Below are 17,339 nucleotides of genomic sequence, written 5' to 3'. Positions count from 1 at the left end.
AAACTTGGTACAGATGTGTGCCTTTGGTTGTAGATGTGCAAAACGCATTTTTTGACAGTACCCGAAAGTACGTTGCCATGGTAACGGCATATTAATGGCAGAAGATCAAGGAAAGATCTTGCGGATTTAACTACTTCCTCAGTTTTTAGCTCACCTGAGCCAAAGGCTCAAGTGAGCTATTGCGATCGCCCTTCGTCCGGCGTCCGTCGTGCGTCGTGCGTCGTGCGTCGTCCGTCGTCCGTCGTCCGTCGTCCGTCGTGCGTCGTCCGTCGTGCGTCGTGCGTAAACTTTTTACATTTTCATCTTCTTCTTGAAAACCCCAAGACCGATTTTCATCAAACTTGGCAGGTAGCATCCCTAGGGGGTTAGGAACTCAATTTGTTAAAATGGGCACCATGCCCCACCCAGGGGGCCCCCAGGGGGGCCCAAACCCCCCAAAATTAAGGAATCTGTAAAAATCTTCTTCTCTAGAACCAGAAGTGATAGAGCTAAGTTAATAATATGAGTTAGTACATTGATGACTGTAGTTTCAAGTTTGTTCATGGCAGAATCAGGGGTGCCCCCCTTGGGACCCAGGGGAGGGGGGGGGGTGGGGAAGGGTTCTAATGGGGCCTAAATTGTACATTTTCATCTTCTTCTTGAGAACTCCATGACCCATTTTCACCAAACTTGGCAGGTAGCATCCCTAGGGGGTTAGGAACTCCATTTGTTAAAATGGGCACCATGACCCACCCAGGGGGCCCCCAGGGGGCCCAAACCCCCCAAAATTAAGGAATCCGCAAAAATCTTCTTCTCTAGAACCAGAAGTGATAGAGCTAGGTTAATACTATGAGTTAGCACATTGATGACTGTAGTTTCAAGTTTGTTCATGGCAGAATCAGGGGTGCCCCCCTTTGGACCCAAGGGGGGGGGGGGGGTGGGGGTGAGGAGGGGTCCTAATGGAGCCTAAATTGTTGTACATTTTTATCTTCTTCTTGAGAACCCCTATGACCCATTTTCACCAAACTTGGCAGGTAGCATCCCTAGGGGGTTAGGATCTCAATTTGTTAAAATGGGCACCATGCCCCGCCCAGGGGGCCCCCAGGGGGCCCAAACCCCCCAAATGAAGGAATCTTTAAAAATCTTCTCTAGAATCAGAAGTTATAGAGCTGAGATAATACTATGAGTGAGTACAGTAATGACTGTAGTTTCAAGTTTGTTCATAGGAGATCCAGGGGTGCCCCTCTTGGGGGTGGGGGGGGGGGGGTGGTTGGAAGGGTCCAAATGGAGGCCTGAATTGTACATTTTCATCTTCTTCCTGAAAACCTCATGATGGATTTTTGTCAAACTTGGCAGGTAGCATCCCTAGGTGGTCAGGATCTCAATTTATCAAACTGGGCACCATGCCCCACCCAGAGGGCCCCAGGGGGCCCCAATTCCCCCAAATTAAGGAATCTTGAAAAAATTGGGCCCTTATTGTACATTTTCATCTTCCACTTGAGAATGCCTCATCAAATTTTGGTAGAGCTGTGAATAATTTAGATTAGTGACTGCGTGAAAGGTGAACTTGCGATACTCAGGTGAGCGCTAGACCCGCGGGTCTCTTGTTTGACCAAAGCTTATGAAATGTGGCACACACCTTGATCTTGGTGGGAAGATGTGGAAGACATATTTTTCGGATGTGTCGGAAGCTGCGTTGCCATGGTAACGGCATATAAATGGCAGAAGATTAAGGAAAGATCTTGCGGATTGAACTACTTCCTCTGTATTCGACTGAAGCTCATGAAATGTGGCACACATTGGTCTTGGTGGGAAGATGTGCAAGACATATTTTTTGGACGTGTTGGAAGCTGCGTTGCCATGGTAACGGCATATTAATGGCGGAAGATCAAGGAAAGATCTTGTGGATTGAACTACTTCCTCAGTTTTTGACAAAAGCTTATGAAATGTGGCACACACAATAGTCTTGGTGGGAAGATGTGCAAGACATATTTTTCGGACGTGTCGGAAGCTGCGTTGCCATGGTAACGGCATTTAAATGGCAGAAGATCAAGGAAAGATCATTCCTTGGGTAAGACTGTCGTCACGGGGCGGGGGTATTAATCACCTTCAGTGATATTTCTAGTTTTTTTTTTGGTGTTGGTTACATGTATGTTGAAATAATTGTATTTTCTATTTTTGTCCTGAAACAGCTGATCAAATGTATTATGTTTATAAATGTATGTGTATATATATATGTGTGTGTCCTTGTCAATTGTGTTGACGTGGTCCATTGTATTTTTTTTTTCCCCTTGTAATTACCTGCCCATAGGCAGGTGGTAACCTAGTATTGTTTATTGCATGCTTTGATTTGTGAAGAAATAAAGTATGTTATGTGTCAGTTAGTGTGGTTTACACATGACCTGTGTGTTTCCCATTATGATCAGAGTATTGCACTGATTGCTATAGTGTAGAACACTGTAAACTGTATAGTGAAGCCTTTTGAACATCATTACTTTCTATGAATAAAAATTAATTACTTTGATTACCTGTGTACAGCACCCCCAAGGATTACATCACAACACCCTGCTGTACGAAGAGCACATGTTGGGATGCAACTTACCATGGAGTGTACAGCCTTAGGGTTTCCTCCCCCAAGATTCACCTGGTTCAGGAATGGACGGGTAATGTATGGACCATCTCACATGATTATTTATTTTCCTTTCATTTCAACAAGTTTCACATGTCACAGATCAGTGTTATTTCTAGACAAACACATGTTCAGGAATACCTCCGGTAGAAGCTAGCTATGCTTGTACTACCAAACGGGCCCAAACGGGTCCAAACCCCCTAAAATTAAGGAATCTTTAAAAATCTTCTTCTGTAGAACCAGAAGTGATAGAGCTAAGTTGATGAGTGAGTACATTGATGACTGTAGGTTCAAGTTTGTTCATGGCGGAATCAGGGGTGCCCCCCTTGGGACCCAGGGGAGGGGGTGGTGAGGGGTCCTAATGGGGCCTAAATTGTACATTTTCATCTTCTTCTTGAAAACCCCGTGATTAGATTTCACCAAACTTGGTAGGTAGCATTCTTAGGGGGATAGGATCTCAATTCCATCAAATGGGCACCATGCCCCACTTGGGGGGCCCCCATGGGGCTCAACCCACCCCCCCCCCCCCTGTTAGGAATCTTTAAAGATTTTCTCAAAAACCAGAAGTGATTGAGCTAAGCTAATACAATGAGATGAGTCAGTATATTGATGACTGTTAAATGTTTCAAGTTTGTTCATGGCAGAATCAGGGGTGCCCCCCCCCCCAAACTCTAGGGGAGTGGGGTGGGATGGGTCCAAATGGGGACTTAAATTATACATGTTCATATTCTTCTTGAAAACCCCTTGATGAATATTCACCAAACTTGGCAGGTAGTATGCCAGGGGGTTAAGATCTCAATTTGTTAATTCCCCCCCACCCCCCAACATTAAGAAATATTTACGGTTCTTCTCTAGAACCAGAAGTGATAAAGCAAAGTTACTATGAGTTAATTGTACATTGATGACTGTAGTTTCTAGTTTGTTCATTGCAGATCCAGCCCCCCCCCCCCCCCCCCCCCCCCGAGGTTTTTTTTTTTGGGGGGGGGATCCAAATGCAGACCTAAATTGTACATTTTCATCTTCTTGCTGAAAACAACGTAATGGATTTTCACCAAGTTTTGCAAATAGCATTCCTAGAGGGATAGAATCTCAAAGTCTTTTAATGGGCAACATGCTTTCATTGGGGGGCCCCAGGGGCCCAAATCTCCTAAATTAAGGAATATTCAATACTATTCTTTTCTAGAATCAGAAGTGATAGAGCTTTAAGTCTTTTTTTTTTCAAACGGCATGGTCCAACCTTCTATAAAGTACAATGTACTTGGCAATTATTTTTTACCAGTGTGATGGAATATGCAAATTGACACCATGCCCCCAGCTCTCAAAGCTGACCCCATCCCAAGTTTCCAATGTTCTCAAGGAAGAGTCTTGAAGAATGCATGGAAGGTGAACTTGTGATACTCAGATGAGCGTGAGACCCCCGAGTCTCTTGTATTCCAGAAGGATCCAGGTCGATTTGGTCTTATAGGGACAACTCGGCCCTATTTCAGACAATGTATATGCAGCTCATGATAGGCACATTCTATACGTAGGCGCGCATTTACTTTGAATGCGTGCCAAAGAGGTTTTTTTATGCGCGCATTGTATCAACTCTGTCCATAATTGCAACCAGCCAGAATGCTAAGCGCCACCATAGTACAGCACTGTACAATCCAGAGGGACAACTCGGCCCCACCATCAAAGTGAGGCCGAGTTGTCCCCGAGTCCAAGTTAGCCTGACCCCAATTGAGTAAGTTCTGAGATGCAAACCTTTTAGGTTGATATTTGGCATTTTCATCGTTACCCAACGAATATCTTGTTATTACAACATTATTCCACACATCTCTTAGGCATACATGTACATTTTGGAGTGAAATTTGACAGTTGTTCAGGCGTTAAAGAATGATGTTTTACCTTTAAATCATGTTTGCCTGCCAAAGGCTGAATTGTACATGTTTACTGTAATAATCATAAAAATAGACATTACAGTACTCTGAATTAGCAATGACATAAAGATATGATAAAAACAAACAAATCTTACTTTCTAGGTAAGGCTGAAAAGTAAAACTAAAAATATGCATACACAATTGGCAATAAATGAAACTATCACTGAATGTGATTAATACCCCCACCTACATGTGAGAAAATTACTTCAATCCACAATGTTTTACATAAAGATGCTGTTACCATGGCAGTGCATTCTTAACCTGTAAAAAGACAAGTCCCGAGAATACTCAGGCAGGTGTCTGTCAGAAATATGTGTCATAGCAAAATCAGTCCATGTACCATGGGGGTTAAGGATGTCTTTAAGTGGATATTTCATTTGCTCAAATGTGTTGTTAATTTTTTGTATTATTTCATCAAGCTGTTGACAGATGTGTGAAATACTTGATTTGCAGCAAACACCCTTGTTTTTTTTTAAGCCAGTCTCACACCTTTGGACAATTGAGGAACAAACTATGATAGTTTGGACTTCAGAGACTTCAGTCCAACTGAGTGGGTAGATGCAGTAAAGTCTTTACTTTAGTGGCAGTATTGAGATACAGAGTAAACACAAGAACCTTAGAGTTTTCTGTTTCAAAGCCAAAGCTTATGATTATGGATGACATTCGATCAGAACTGGCTGAATCACATCGGTCCTTCTACCCATTTGCTTTAGTCAAGTAGTTGACCTCATTTAATACATGTATCTGGGCTTTTGACTCATATGATCCAAGGAAATCTTTTCAGGAAGTAATCCTCAGATCAGGATAGATCTTGAAAATCAGGTCAAAGGTATGAAATGAACTCAACAAAGTGTATGGATAGTGTGGATGGTGACCTTATTTTTTTATTAACATGATATAACTGAACAAGTTTTGGTGCCGGAGCTCATTACAAAACATAGAAAATACATAAGCTGCACACAGTCTAATACCCCTTGTTATATATTATGATATTACTTAAACAGATTTGCTGCCTTACATGGCAGATGTGTGGAGGAATATGGACCATATGAAGGAGCCTTTTTTGGAGTAAAATCTTTCATTACTAACTACATGTCACAGATTTTTAACACACTTAGCAGGGATATCTTTAAAGTAGACAACATAGATACTTAAAGGTATACCATACATTGTCCACATAGGCATCATTGGACAGGGCCAGGTCCCTCAAGGGCCAAAATGCTCAAAATTGCAAGCAGCATCTTTTAAAGTGGAGGATGGTAATCACTCAGATAACTCCTGCACAGTATTTGACAAATCAGTTAATGATACCCATTATGACTTTCATCAGATTTGAATTTATTTTGAGGCTCGGGTAAGCATGCAACCACAAGGGCTGGCATCCTAAAAATACAAATGTTGCAGTTGAGTGAAATGTACATCAGTCTTAAATCAATGGCTGTTTACAAACAAAGTACACATAAATTGCAACTTCCCACTGTTCAGACAGCTGATTATTTTCAGTTCCATTTTCTAGGCAATTCCTCGCATAGGAAATACTCATGTCCAAGAGGGATGGGATGGCTTACTGACTATCAACAGTCTCCTAGCAACAGATGCAGGAAATTACACCTGTCAGGCAGTCAACGATGTTGGATATGTCTACAGTGGAACAACCAGACTTGACATATTTGGTGAGGAGTGATTAATTGTCTGTGATTTTTTGGAAGCTACATGTGATCATTATAGTACATCTTGTCCAAGGATGTAAGCACTGGGTTGGCATCGAACTTGTGTCACCCAATTGGGAGTCGGGAGTCTTATCCACTATGCCACAGCACCCTCACTCATTGGATCAATGGATTGGAACATGATTAAACTGTAATTATATATAATTCAGTCAACTACTGGTGTGTTTGCAACTGAAATTGACATTGCCTTGAGCTAGGGAACAAAAAAGAATATGAAAGATGGCTGCTGCAACAAGAACAAAAAATATTACTGGATCTCAAAGCAACAAGCCATATGAAAGTGCATGAGCCATGCACCCAGTTGAAGCTGTGTGCTCCCAATGGGGGAGGTACCGTCAGACCATTAAGTTATGTTACTCCCGCACGCACTGCGCACGGGGCTGCTTCGTGTGGTTGCGTGCGGTTTCGTACGGGTGCGTGCGTCTTCGTGCCATTTCGTACGATCTCATGCGGGTGCGTGTGCCTCTGTACGCCCCCGTGCGACCCTGTGCGACCTCGTGCGCCTCCGTGCGCCCTCGTGCGCCTCCGTGCGGCTGCGTGCCAGTCAGTGCGAGGGAGTATGGATCCGCACACGGGCGTACAGATTCGCACGCAGGCGTTCGGATCCGCACGCTGGCGTACAGATCCGCACGCGGGTGCACGACTCCGCACGGGCGTGTACGGGGGCGCACGGAGCCATACGCACCCGTGCGAAATCGCACGAACCTGCACGCAACCGCACGAAGCGGCCCCGTGCACAGTGCCTGCGGGAGTAACATAACTTAATGGTCTGACTGTATGATGTACAGTGAAGTGGTACTTACTATGTACCATACAATGTACATATGCATGTATAGGCATTTATGTAGTATGTCTTATTGATGCCTTGAGGCACCCCACTTACAGGTGCCATTTTTGCCCCTCCCAGTCTCTCCCAATTATACAGTGAGTTCTGTACCAAAACACAATTCCTGTTGATCCACAGAATAAATCTGTGAAAATTATCTGTTTCAAATGGGCCCAAATATTCTTAAAAAGGAAGGTTATGTGTTGCTTGAAGATTTGTATAGTGAAGGAAATGTGCCTCCAAGAAACATTTTCAGTGTGCGCTATTTTCATTTGATAATGGGGCGCAGACCTCTGATAAGTAGGACACTATTTTTACAAGCAGTCTTTTTTTTTTTTTGATAGTTTACACCAACAAAAAAAAAGAAGCTATCAACACATGGTGTTACCCCAAACCTTTCTCCCTGAAGAGGTTAAACTCTGTACTGACTGTAGTTTGATATAATATAGAACATAATGCAACCTGTGAAGAGGAAGATTGTCTACACTTGTTGCTTATGACATTACGTAAGGGAAAAAGTGAGAAGTTTCATGAAAAGTTTCTTGAGAAGTTATAAAAAAAATAAAGAACATATTTGGGAAGTTTGCATTCACACTGGCCAAACTTTGGCAACTTAATCTTTAAAGAGGTTTTGCCAGTGTAACTGGCTTTTGATTCTTGGTGTGTATCAGGTATATTATTTTGATAGCATTGTGCTGCCAGATAAAAAGATTACATGATAATTGAGCAGTCAGATGACAGGGGCACTTCTTATTTCTTTGATATGAGTGTGCAGGTTATATAATACCTTGATGAGCATATGCACTTACAGACTTGTGTGAAGTGAGTGGGATGATACTATAAATCACTTTACAGCACCACAACATATGACAGAGCATTATATTATACATTATACTCATTGTTGTCATTGTAGCATATGTGTTCATGAGAAAGCTAACAATTCCATTGTTTCTGTATCTGTTTATTCTCACAAAAAGTAGAAGCCATCACTTGCACAACATTCATTTAAAATGTTTTGATGTTCATTACTATTGGCAGCATCTAAGATAATGCCAAGAATCACTGAAACGTAATGAAGATGATAATTGTGCATAATTCAACTGACATCTAGGAATCTACTTTGTGGAGAGAGCTGGACGACTAGTAGCTGTGAAGGAGGGCAACTCTACCCAGTTACCATGCCATGTGGGTGGAGCTGACCGTGGTGTTCGCATTGAATGGCTTAAGAATGGAATGCCAGTTGAAACTCAGTGCACACCAGATCAGGCTGATAGGTATGACACACTGCAGATGTTAATGTTTGACTACTCTTTGCAATATTATTGTATTATTATTCCCTACTTTATTGCATTGAATATTACTGTAAAACATGTTATATATTTGCGGCATGAATTTTTCGCGAATTGGAGCCAACGGCCTTTTTTGTGGCATGAAATTTTCGCGAACTGCCGCTGGCATTCAATGCACACAGTGTAGACAAAAACTTTCATGTGCATTTTCATTTCGTGAATCTTGGCGCTCACAAAATTCGCGATATTAAGATGCACGCTAACATTCCTCATTTTACATTACTTTGTTCACCATGAATATAAGTATGTTGTCGCCTCTGCCTTGTACGTGTATGCATAAGTATGTGAAGAGAACTTCCTTTACAGATCGTCACAAAACTTTGTATCAAACTAACAATCATGTTTTATGAACTATGGTGAGTATTGATTAGCACGATCACAATAAAGTCTACTTTTTTGTGGTTGAACCAGCACATGGTCTGTTATGCTGCCATTTCACTTTTTACCATTATTAACTGAAGACATAGGACTCATTGTAGTGCATTTACAGTCTCAGGCTCAATGAACTCTACCTTAATATCACCATGAGTTTGGCTTTGTGGTGTAAGTTTACAATTCAGCCATCATAACAATTCAAACATTATGAACAAATATTGTTTTCATAATGTTACAAAAGTCATCAATATTTGATAGAGCAGTGACTGTCAAGATTACAATAGTCATTTCCATGACATCAAGCTGTGTAAATTATGTCCTCATGTGAGTTTACCAGTCCATGTTCAGTATGAGCTTAGAATTAATCTTGGTGTTGGACTATGAGAAATTATATTCCACATACTAAGAATCTTGCTATAGGATTGGTCAAGAGCTGATCACGTGATAGAGCGTAGTTTTGCCCATCACATCACCTGAGAAGAACTAGGTCACTTGATAGTACACAGTGCAACGCACTTTCCCTTCAGTGTCGCGCGGTGCGCGCAGCAAATTCATTGTTTTGTCATCTATAAAGACAGCTGTTTGTTTTGCTTATCTCTGGCAGTCCATACAGTCTTAACGCGAGATGAGTACGCGCGAAATAAAAGTGCGTTGCACTGTGGACTATCATTTAACTAGGTCACTTGATAGCACACAGTGCAACACACTTTCACTTCAGTGCCGAGCGGTGCGCGTAGCAAATTCATTGTTTTGTCATCTACGCGCACACGTAGCCTAAGCCCTAATGATACCTAAAGACAGCTAAAACGGTTTCAGATGTGGGATAAAATGGGAATTTCTAGGACCCTTGATGTGGATTATAAAGCAAATAATCAACTTTTAGTTTCAGGCAATGAGACAAACTATCACTTCCTTGGCGATCTGAATGTGTACGCTATCTTTCCTCAGCTGCGCTTCGGAAAGATAGCTACATCCAGATCGCCTCGGAAGTGATAGTTTGTCCCATCACCTTCACCAACGTTGATTATTTTCTTACTATTCTAAACATTGACACAGAGTGCAGAAGTCACTAATTCTCAGCAGTTGATTGTTTATCATTTGCTCTACATAGAATAGAAGCAGAATCACAATGGGGAAATGTAAAGGATCCAGCACTTGATATGAGACAGTAAAAATTGGGCAATAGAGCCAAACACTGTGAAGAATGAACCAAGACATGTAGTTTTATCGCACTCTCTCCCTCTCTCTCTCTCTCTCTCTGCTTGTCATGCAGCAACCCTTCCTGTAAGGTAATGTTGATGAACAACACACTGTATCTCCTGAGGGTCTCCACTGAGGATGTTGGGACCTACACCTGTCGTGCCACAGAGCTAGGCAAAGAAAACCCAGAAGTCATTGAAGCTGAAACCACAGTTTTACTTGCTGGTGAGGTTCATGTCTCTAGAAAAAGGACTTCCGTTACATTTAATTGTTTCCAGTCCAGTTTGACAGTCTTTATGTTCCCCTGTCATTATGTAAGTCATTGTTCATTGACTGCTCCACTTCACTGTCATTTGAATGAAATATGAAAATGTGAATTAATGCAAGAATCAATATAGTATGATTTCATTGTTTGTTTTGAGTATGTTTAAAGCACAGAAACTGTGCAGAACCTAGGATTTATGTCTCAAAGATAAGGGCAATGTCAGTTAGCAACTATGTGTGTTTGTACGGCATTTGTGATACGAGGCAGGCTGAGAATCTCATCAATTATGATTTTAATATCTGCAAGAAAGTCTTGAAGTTTTCATGCTAATATTCTCAGAGTAAGGAAAATTTCATTGTGAACATTATGGGGCATTGCAATTTGCAATTTTGTCTTGTTGCAAGAACGGGAGCCCAAGGTATATACATCAGGATGTTCTTAGTATACTATTATGAATGTAGACTTTGAACATTGCTCCAGTGCATGAGAAAGTACAGTGTACTGATGATGCTGAGTTAATGGAGTAATGATGAGCAACCATAAAAAATGGCATTCTCCACTTTATTTCATCCAGCTGGTAAAATCTGTATTTTGAATCTGCCTCTTTAGATATGTCATACATTGCCCCTGAGGTGACAAGACTTCTTGTCTCAATTAGCATGCATCAAAAATCCTAGCTCAATTTGAATATCAAAAATTTTGATTTGAGTATTAAAACAGAATACTTATTAAAGGGATCGTACAGTTTTGGTTGAGACCTAATTTCAGGTTTCTAACATTTTTCGATGAGATAATGAGAAACCTCTCATGAAATATGAAAGAGCACGTAATTCTATGAGGAATTCAACATTTATTTGATAAAAATTGGTTTTGAAATGGCTGAGATATCCAAAAAAGAGCAATTCTAATAAAGTGTGGGACCACACTTTATTACGATCGCTTTGTTTCACTTTGTTTTTGGATGTTTCAGTCATTCCAAACCCGATTTTTATCAAATAAACTTTGAATTCCTCTTAAAATGGTATGCTCTGTACTGTATCATAAGTGTTTTCTTGGTACACTATGTATCTCGCAAAAAGTTAAAAGCCCAATTCTCATCTCCACCAATACTGTGCTATCCCTTTAATGTAACCAAAACAATTTTCCCACCTTATTTGACTTCAACATTAATGTTGTTATTCAAAAATGTTGCAAAAGTAAAAGAGTCTTTTTGCTCTCTGGAGAGTCCATGACATTCAGATGTCACAGAGAGGATACCCAACAGTAGTTGTCTACCATTGTAGTAAGTGTGACCGGATAGCATTTTTTGGAGATGCCATGAAGGTGATATCTGATAGTGAAGTTATCATTTCTTCTCTACATCATCATGCCTTTTATTATTTTTTTCCAAGGGTTTTCATCCACCTCCAGATACTTTGCTTTCATGCCTTGTTTTTGTTTTGGTAATGTGATGCTAAATATGTTTTATATTCTTCCAGAGCCTGTTGTGATTTACCCGCGACTCAAAGCCACGTATGAGGGAGATGAAGGCAAGGCATTGTCGCTTGAATGTAAGGCAAGAGGGAGCCCTCCCCCTGTAGTTGAGTGGATATACAGGGGCCTGCACTTACTCAATGACTCTCACAGGATGGTAAGCTGTAGTTCCTTCATTAGTCAATTGCAGTGATGACACTGCAGTTCATCAAAATATTTGAGATTGATTTCACCTATTTAAATGACTGTTCTGCAATATAAGGGCCACAAAATTATTTGCAGGGCAGTGAAAATGCTGCATTTACAATGTCTGAAACATCTGAAAGCACAATGAATTGCTCCAGAACTTCCTTGGAATTACATCTGTGAACCTGCTGATCATACCTCCCTGCATACACATTGCAGTAAATGAAGTACATTGGTGTAAAAAGTTTGCTAAGGTACTGCTGCATTAATACATAGGGCAAAGATCCATCTTTACAGTACCACAAGTCTCCAATGCAAAGCTGTGTGTGGCATGTGGTTGTCCAAGTGATGGGTGCATGCTACACATGTGTAAAAGTTTGTAGGGGTGTGGTTACATGGTACTCACATATCTGGTCATGAAGTTGAACCTTTACCTCACCCTAGCTGTGTGTTGAAACTTTAGTGCTTGACTTGTTGGTGTAGTGAATTTCAGTTACAGAGTAAGGCTGGCAGCAAATTGGAGATGGCTAAGCCCAAAGAAAATGAGGTTGATGAATTGGTAGAGAAACTTATCACGAGTCTAACCAATGTGTTACCAGGAGGTAGACTGACCCATTTGTAAGCACTAAAATGTTCAGGTTTTCTTGGAGACCTACCACTGCTGGGGAACTTCCTCAAGCACAATGGCTAGACAGAGTTGGTATTTATTGTGTCCAATGTGACATCCCTGTCAGTCAAAAAGCGCAGGTCATTTTGAATCACTTTGATGGAGATGCTCGTCAAGAGGTCAAAGGTCACTCTGCCTATTCCTCAGATTTCAAGTCCTTATTGAAATTGTTGAAACACTTAGTATCTTGGCTCTAAAGAGACATTGCAGTTGCTGTAAAAGAGTTATGTGTGCAGCACAAGGGGGAATCCTTCAACCAATTTTCAATGACCCTGATATGTGTTTATGGTGCATTATAAGTGTAACTCCTGCAAATGGTCAGAAGCAAAACATTTAAAGAGCTGCGATATTCATCTCTCCTGCGATATTCATCTTTCATTGATGAGGATTGTTGCCGGAGCAAGCAGCCTTGCTCTATGCTACAACTTGCTTATCCTGGCAAGAGTTTCTTGCCATGCATTAGACTTGTTTGATCAGTATAATAGCAAGCGACCAAAGGCCAGACAGACTTTTGTAAGTGAAATGTCAGTAGAAGATAGGCCATTAGAAACTGAGGCTGCTGTTTTACATGCTGAACAAGATGTGAAAGATCAGTTGGCTTCATCAGCAAGCAACATTGAGCCAGTGCATGCAATAGCAGCAGGAACAAATTGTGGAATTAATGGTGGCACAGAAGCCGCAGCCTCAGGTTCTGATGGACTGGCAAGAAGGAAGCATGTACCAAATTGCTTCTACTGTGGTAAGCCAGTTCACATTTTGGCAAAATGCAGGCCTTTGAACAGGCAAAATATGAGTCACAGAAATCTGATGATTTAAACGCCAATCCTTGTGTTTAGGGTTAAAAAGAGACAAGTGATAAATCCCGTTCATTATGAAATTAAAAACACAAACTTACTAAACCATATGCCTTATGAATATAAAGCTCTACTAAATCAATATGCAATGTTTTGCTGCAGTGATCGCTTTTGCTGTAAACATGAAATATGCAGTGTGAATGTATCCTATCATCAGAACATTATCAGCCTACAAGACGAGGAATAGGAGATGGACTGTGCAGTTTCACCGTTTTGTAAAATTGACATCTTTAATGAGTGTGTGTGTTTGTGTCTGGTCGGCCTGTCTTTAAAAAAGTGTTCCTTTTTTTATGCCTCCGCCAACGAAGTGGCCGGAGGCATTATGTTTTCGGGTCATCCGTCCGTCCGTACGTCCGTCCCATTTTGTTTTTTTCGATATCTCAAGAACCGTGTGGTGGTTTTACATCAATTTGGTATGAGGGTATATCCTGGGGGGATAATACTTTGTTTGGATTTAAGGGTCACGGGGTCAAAGGTCAAAGATCACAGGTTATTTTGTGGAAAAAAGGTTGAAAATTCATGTTTTTCTCCATATCTCGCAAAGGGTTCAAGGTATCTTCATGGAACTTAGTATATATGCTTGTTCCAATGGGCAGTGATTATCTAGGGAAGTTGGGGGTCATGGTTCAAAGGTCAGGGGGTCAAAGGTCAAGGTCAACTCCTCAAAATATCACTACTTTCCTTATATTTATGCAATGCCTGAAGGGTTTTTTTTTTTTAAACTTGATGTATGCATGTATTACCCGATATATATTCTGTGGGAAATTTCTTGCCAAAAGGTCAAAAGGTCAAAGGTCAAGTGAAAGGGTTGAATTGCACTTTTTCCTCCATATCTCAAAAGTAACTCAAGGTATCATCATGAAACTTACATATTTATGCATGTTCAACCTAACAGTGATTCTCTTTGGAACTGTGAGGTCAAAGGTCAAAGGCCAGGTTTAGATAATGCTATTTTCCCATTTGATACTGAAATTATACTTTTTCTCAATACCTTGAAAATTACTCAATGCATAAACTTGTAAAAGAGTCAAAAGTCAAGTAAAAATCATCAGTTCCCCAAATACCTGCGCTCTGACATTTTAATCATTCATCCAATTGAACCAAGTTGTAGGAAAGTGAACATTCAGCACATTTGTGGCAAACCTGTCATTTTAATATTTTGCCAATTGTGTGAAACTGTCATCACACATTGTCAAGACATTGTACTATAGACCTATTAGGAGAACCATGCATTATGGCAGAGGCATATCAGTCGCCGTAGCGATATATCTAGTTTTCACATTTACTCAATATTTTACCAACACAACATGGTGTCACTCACTTCTATAGCATTTTGAATTTCCATTGCTCTGTATCCAGTCTTATTTTGTGAGTTTTTTCATCACCCCCCTCCCACAGATTTCTGGTGGAACCATCAAATTCAAGCGACTTCTTGTTAGAGACAGTGGTCACTACTTGTGTCTTGCCAGCAATAACATCACAGAGGCACGTCAAGAAGTGAGAATTCGGGTAAACTGTGAGTACCACTTTCTATCATTTGATACTTTATTGGACCCAAGGCCCACTCAAGATATTGTGATTTCTGTTGTCCATTAATTTTTGTCTTTGTTAGATATTAACAAAGCTGTACATAAAAATAATCATTCTTAGGGGATATGAGGTTAGTCAGATGGTGCTAATGGCTGCATTTGGAGCTAGGGACGAGGTCCCCAAGGACCAGAATTTGAGTCACATTCTAAAATCTTCTCCATATTTACAAGTATTAAATCAGGTCATATCTTGAGCAATGGATATGTATTTAAAGTCCACTTGGAGTGGGACTGGAGGAAATGCATGTAGACTGAACACAATCAATGTGGTATTTAGTAACCCGATGTACTGAGAGTGAGCTATCACTTGGTCTACTCCCATGTTGTCTGATACCTGTTTAGTCTCAACCCACATTGTCTAAAACTGTTTCATCGACAATTAGTTCGTAATAATGATAATAATAATAATAATAATAATGAGTAATTTCTTTTATATCCCATGTGTAAAGTTTCTTGAAATATAATTGTACCGAACACAAAAAGGGGTAGTTTTACTGGAACTCTACACGCAGCTGAATGCGGTGCAAAGACTTACTATCTAGCGTGATATAGTACATTTGGGAATCCACGATTTGCACGCAATCGAGATTCTGTGATCGATATCTAAATTTCTCACATTAAAATGTATGCAGTGTGCCTAGTAATGATACTGCAGACAGTAGCTAGCTAGCGCGGTGCAGTATGTGCCGATGGCATCACAGTAATCTTTGGTGTGATGGCGTGTGTGTGTGATCAATGCAATTCAGCTCAGTTGACAAAGTGACTGCTTCAAGTAACAGAGGAATTTCATAAATTGCAGCAGAAACACAACATATCAGGTACGGTTTAGGAATTATTTTAGGAAGCTAAGACCAATTCTAAAGATGATCTGGATAACGTAGCCACTGTAGACCTATACTTCTAGTCCTAGACCTCCTCTTGCAGTTCTAAGCTGTAGGCCTGTACCTCGAGTCTGAGGAATCAACTATGGTGAATACCGTATACGTGTATCGTACGGTGGCCTATTAGGGCCTACATTACACAGCAGTGTCGTTCGCTACATGCTGAATGCACTGCTGCACTGCCACGGCCTATAGAACTAACGTTTAAGCCTACATGTTTCCAAAAGGGGACTGTTGCGACACGGATTGTTGCGACACGGATTGTCGCCCCTACACGGATTGTCGCCCCCGTCACGGATTGTCGCCTGGCGACAATCCGTGACGAGGGCTGGCGGCACGGATTGTCGCCCGCCCTCGAAGCACATTTTGCTTCGTAATATCGTTCTGGACATAATCATTGAAATACTAACACATAACTTACATGGCTACATCCATGCAAACATGCCATGTAAAAAGTCATGGTGAGGTTTCAAGGAAGTGTGTATGTGCGCGTGCACATGATAATTTAGTGTCCGTTTGTGCGTGTGTGTGTGTGTGTGTGTGTGTGTGTGTGTGTGTGTGTGTGATGGAAGAATGTGTTTATTATGTTAGTTTTTTTGCGTATGTGTTTTTTAGCTGCGCGTGGGGAGGGATACCTAGTAAGCTGTTGCTGGCATAAACGTTGATAATGATTTTATCAGCAGCTTTGAATTTGATGAGTTTGTTTGGCAGATTTGTATATGAATTCGGAGTGGAGCTTGCGTGCGGGCGGATGCTGCTTTTCTGCATACGGTCCATTATGTCTTATTTATCAACATTGGGAAATCGTTTCATCAGGAAGGAATGTGGTATCGGTTCGGGTGTGCGTCGGTATGTGGGAAGGGGGTTACATTTCGTTATTGCAAAAGTTTGTTATTCTGAAGGCTCATTCGTCCGAACGCTCAGGAGGGGGTGGTCGGGGTTTTTTTTTATGACTGATTTCATTCCAGATTTGTGTAATGTATTTGTGTTTTTTTTATGTATATGCCCTTGTAAGTAAGAAGGTGTTACATGATCCAAACCAACATATTCAAGTAATATAGGTTTGGTAGGGCCATACATGTAAAAACTTTCTCGTGAAGAAATTATTAGTAGGGTTGGTCTATAATCAAGTTATCTATGTTGAAGTGAGATTATTTGTGGTATAAATTGACAAATGGATTTGTTTGTGTTTCGAATTTCCATTTGTAACTTTTTTTTTTTTCATGTTGCACCCAGAATGGGTCGATTTATGAATGATTTGAATGAAATCAATAAATATCAAGGAAAAAAGTGTTGAGTTGGTTTATTTGCATTATGAGGATTTGTTTAAGTGTTTGTTGGTGTTTGTTTGTATTACGTATGTATAAAGCGGTGTGCAATGGCAGTTCGTTTGTGCTAAAATCAACTAACGGAT

The 17,339-nt window shown here is 40.8% G+C and overlaps 1 protein-coding gene across 1 annotated transcript in view; it reads left to right on the top strand.

The window, feature by feature from the left end:
* LOC139720998 (contactin-5-like) overlaps nt 1-17,339 on the top strand; it is a 103,002-nt gene that overhangs the window by 54,328 nt on the left and 31,335 nt on the right. The window contains exons 7-12 of the mRNA XM_071632329.1: nt 2,518-2,642; nt 6,047-6,203; nt 8,198-8,360; nt 10,084-10,235; nt 11,754-11,905; nt 14,854-14,971. Coding sequence (XP_071488430.1) covers nt 2,518-2,642; nt 6,047-6,203; nt 8,198-8,360; nt 10,084-10,235; nt 11,754-11,905; nt 14,854-14,971 — 867 coding nt within the window. The remainder of the gene's footprint in view (nt 1-2,517; nt 2,643-6,046; nt 6,204-8,197; nt 8,361-10,083; nt 10,236-11,753; nt 11,906-14,853; nt 14,972-17,339) is intronic.

The sequence above is a fragment of the Diadema antillarum genome, unplaced genomic scaffold (genome assembly GCF_040938485.1).
Source record: "Diadema antillarum isolate AM-2024a unplaced genomic scaffold, OU_Dant_1.0 scf00000136, whole genome shotgun sequence".
NCBI lineage: Eukaryota > Metazoa > Echinodermata > Echinoidea > Diadematoida > Diadematidae > Diadema > Diadema antillarum.
Note: the sequence above shows the minus strand (reverse complement) of the source record. Positions and strands in the feature narration are given on the sequence as shown.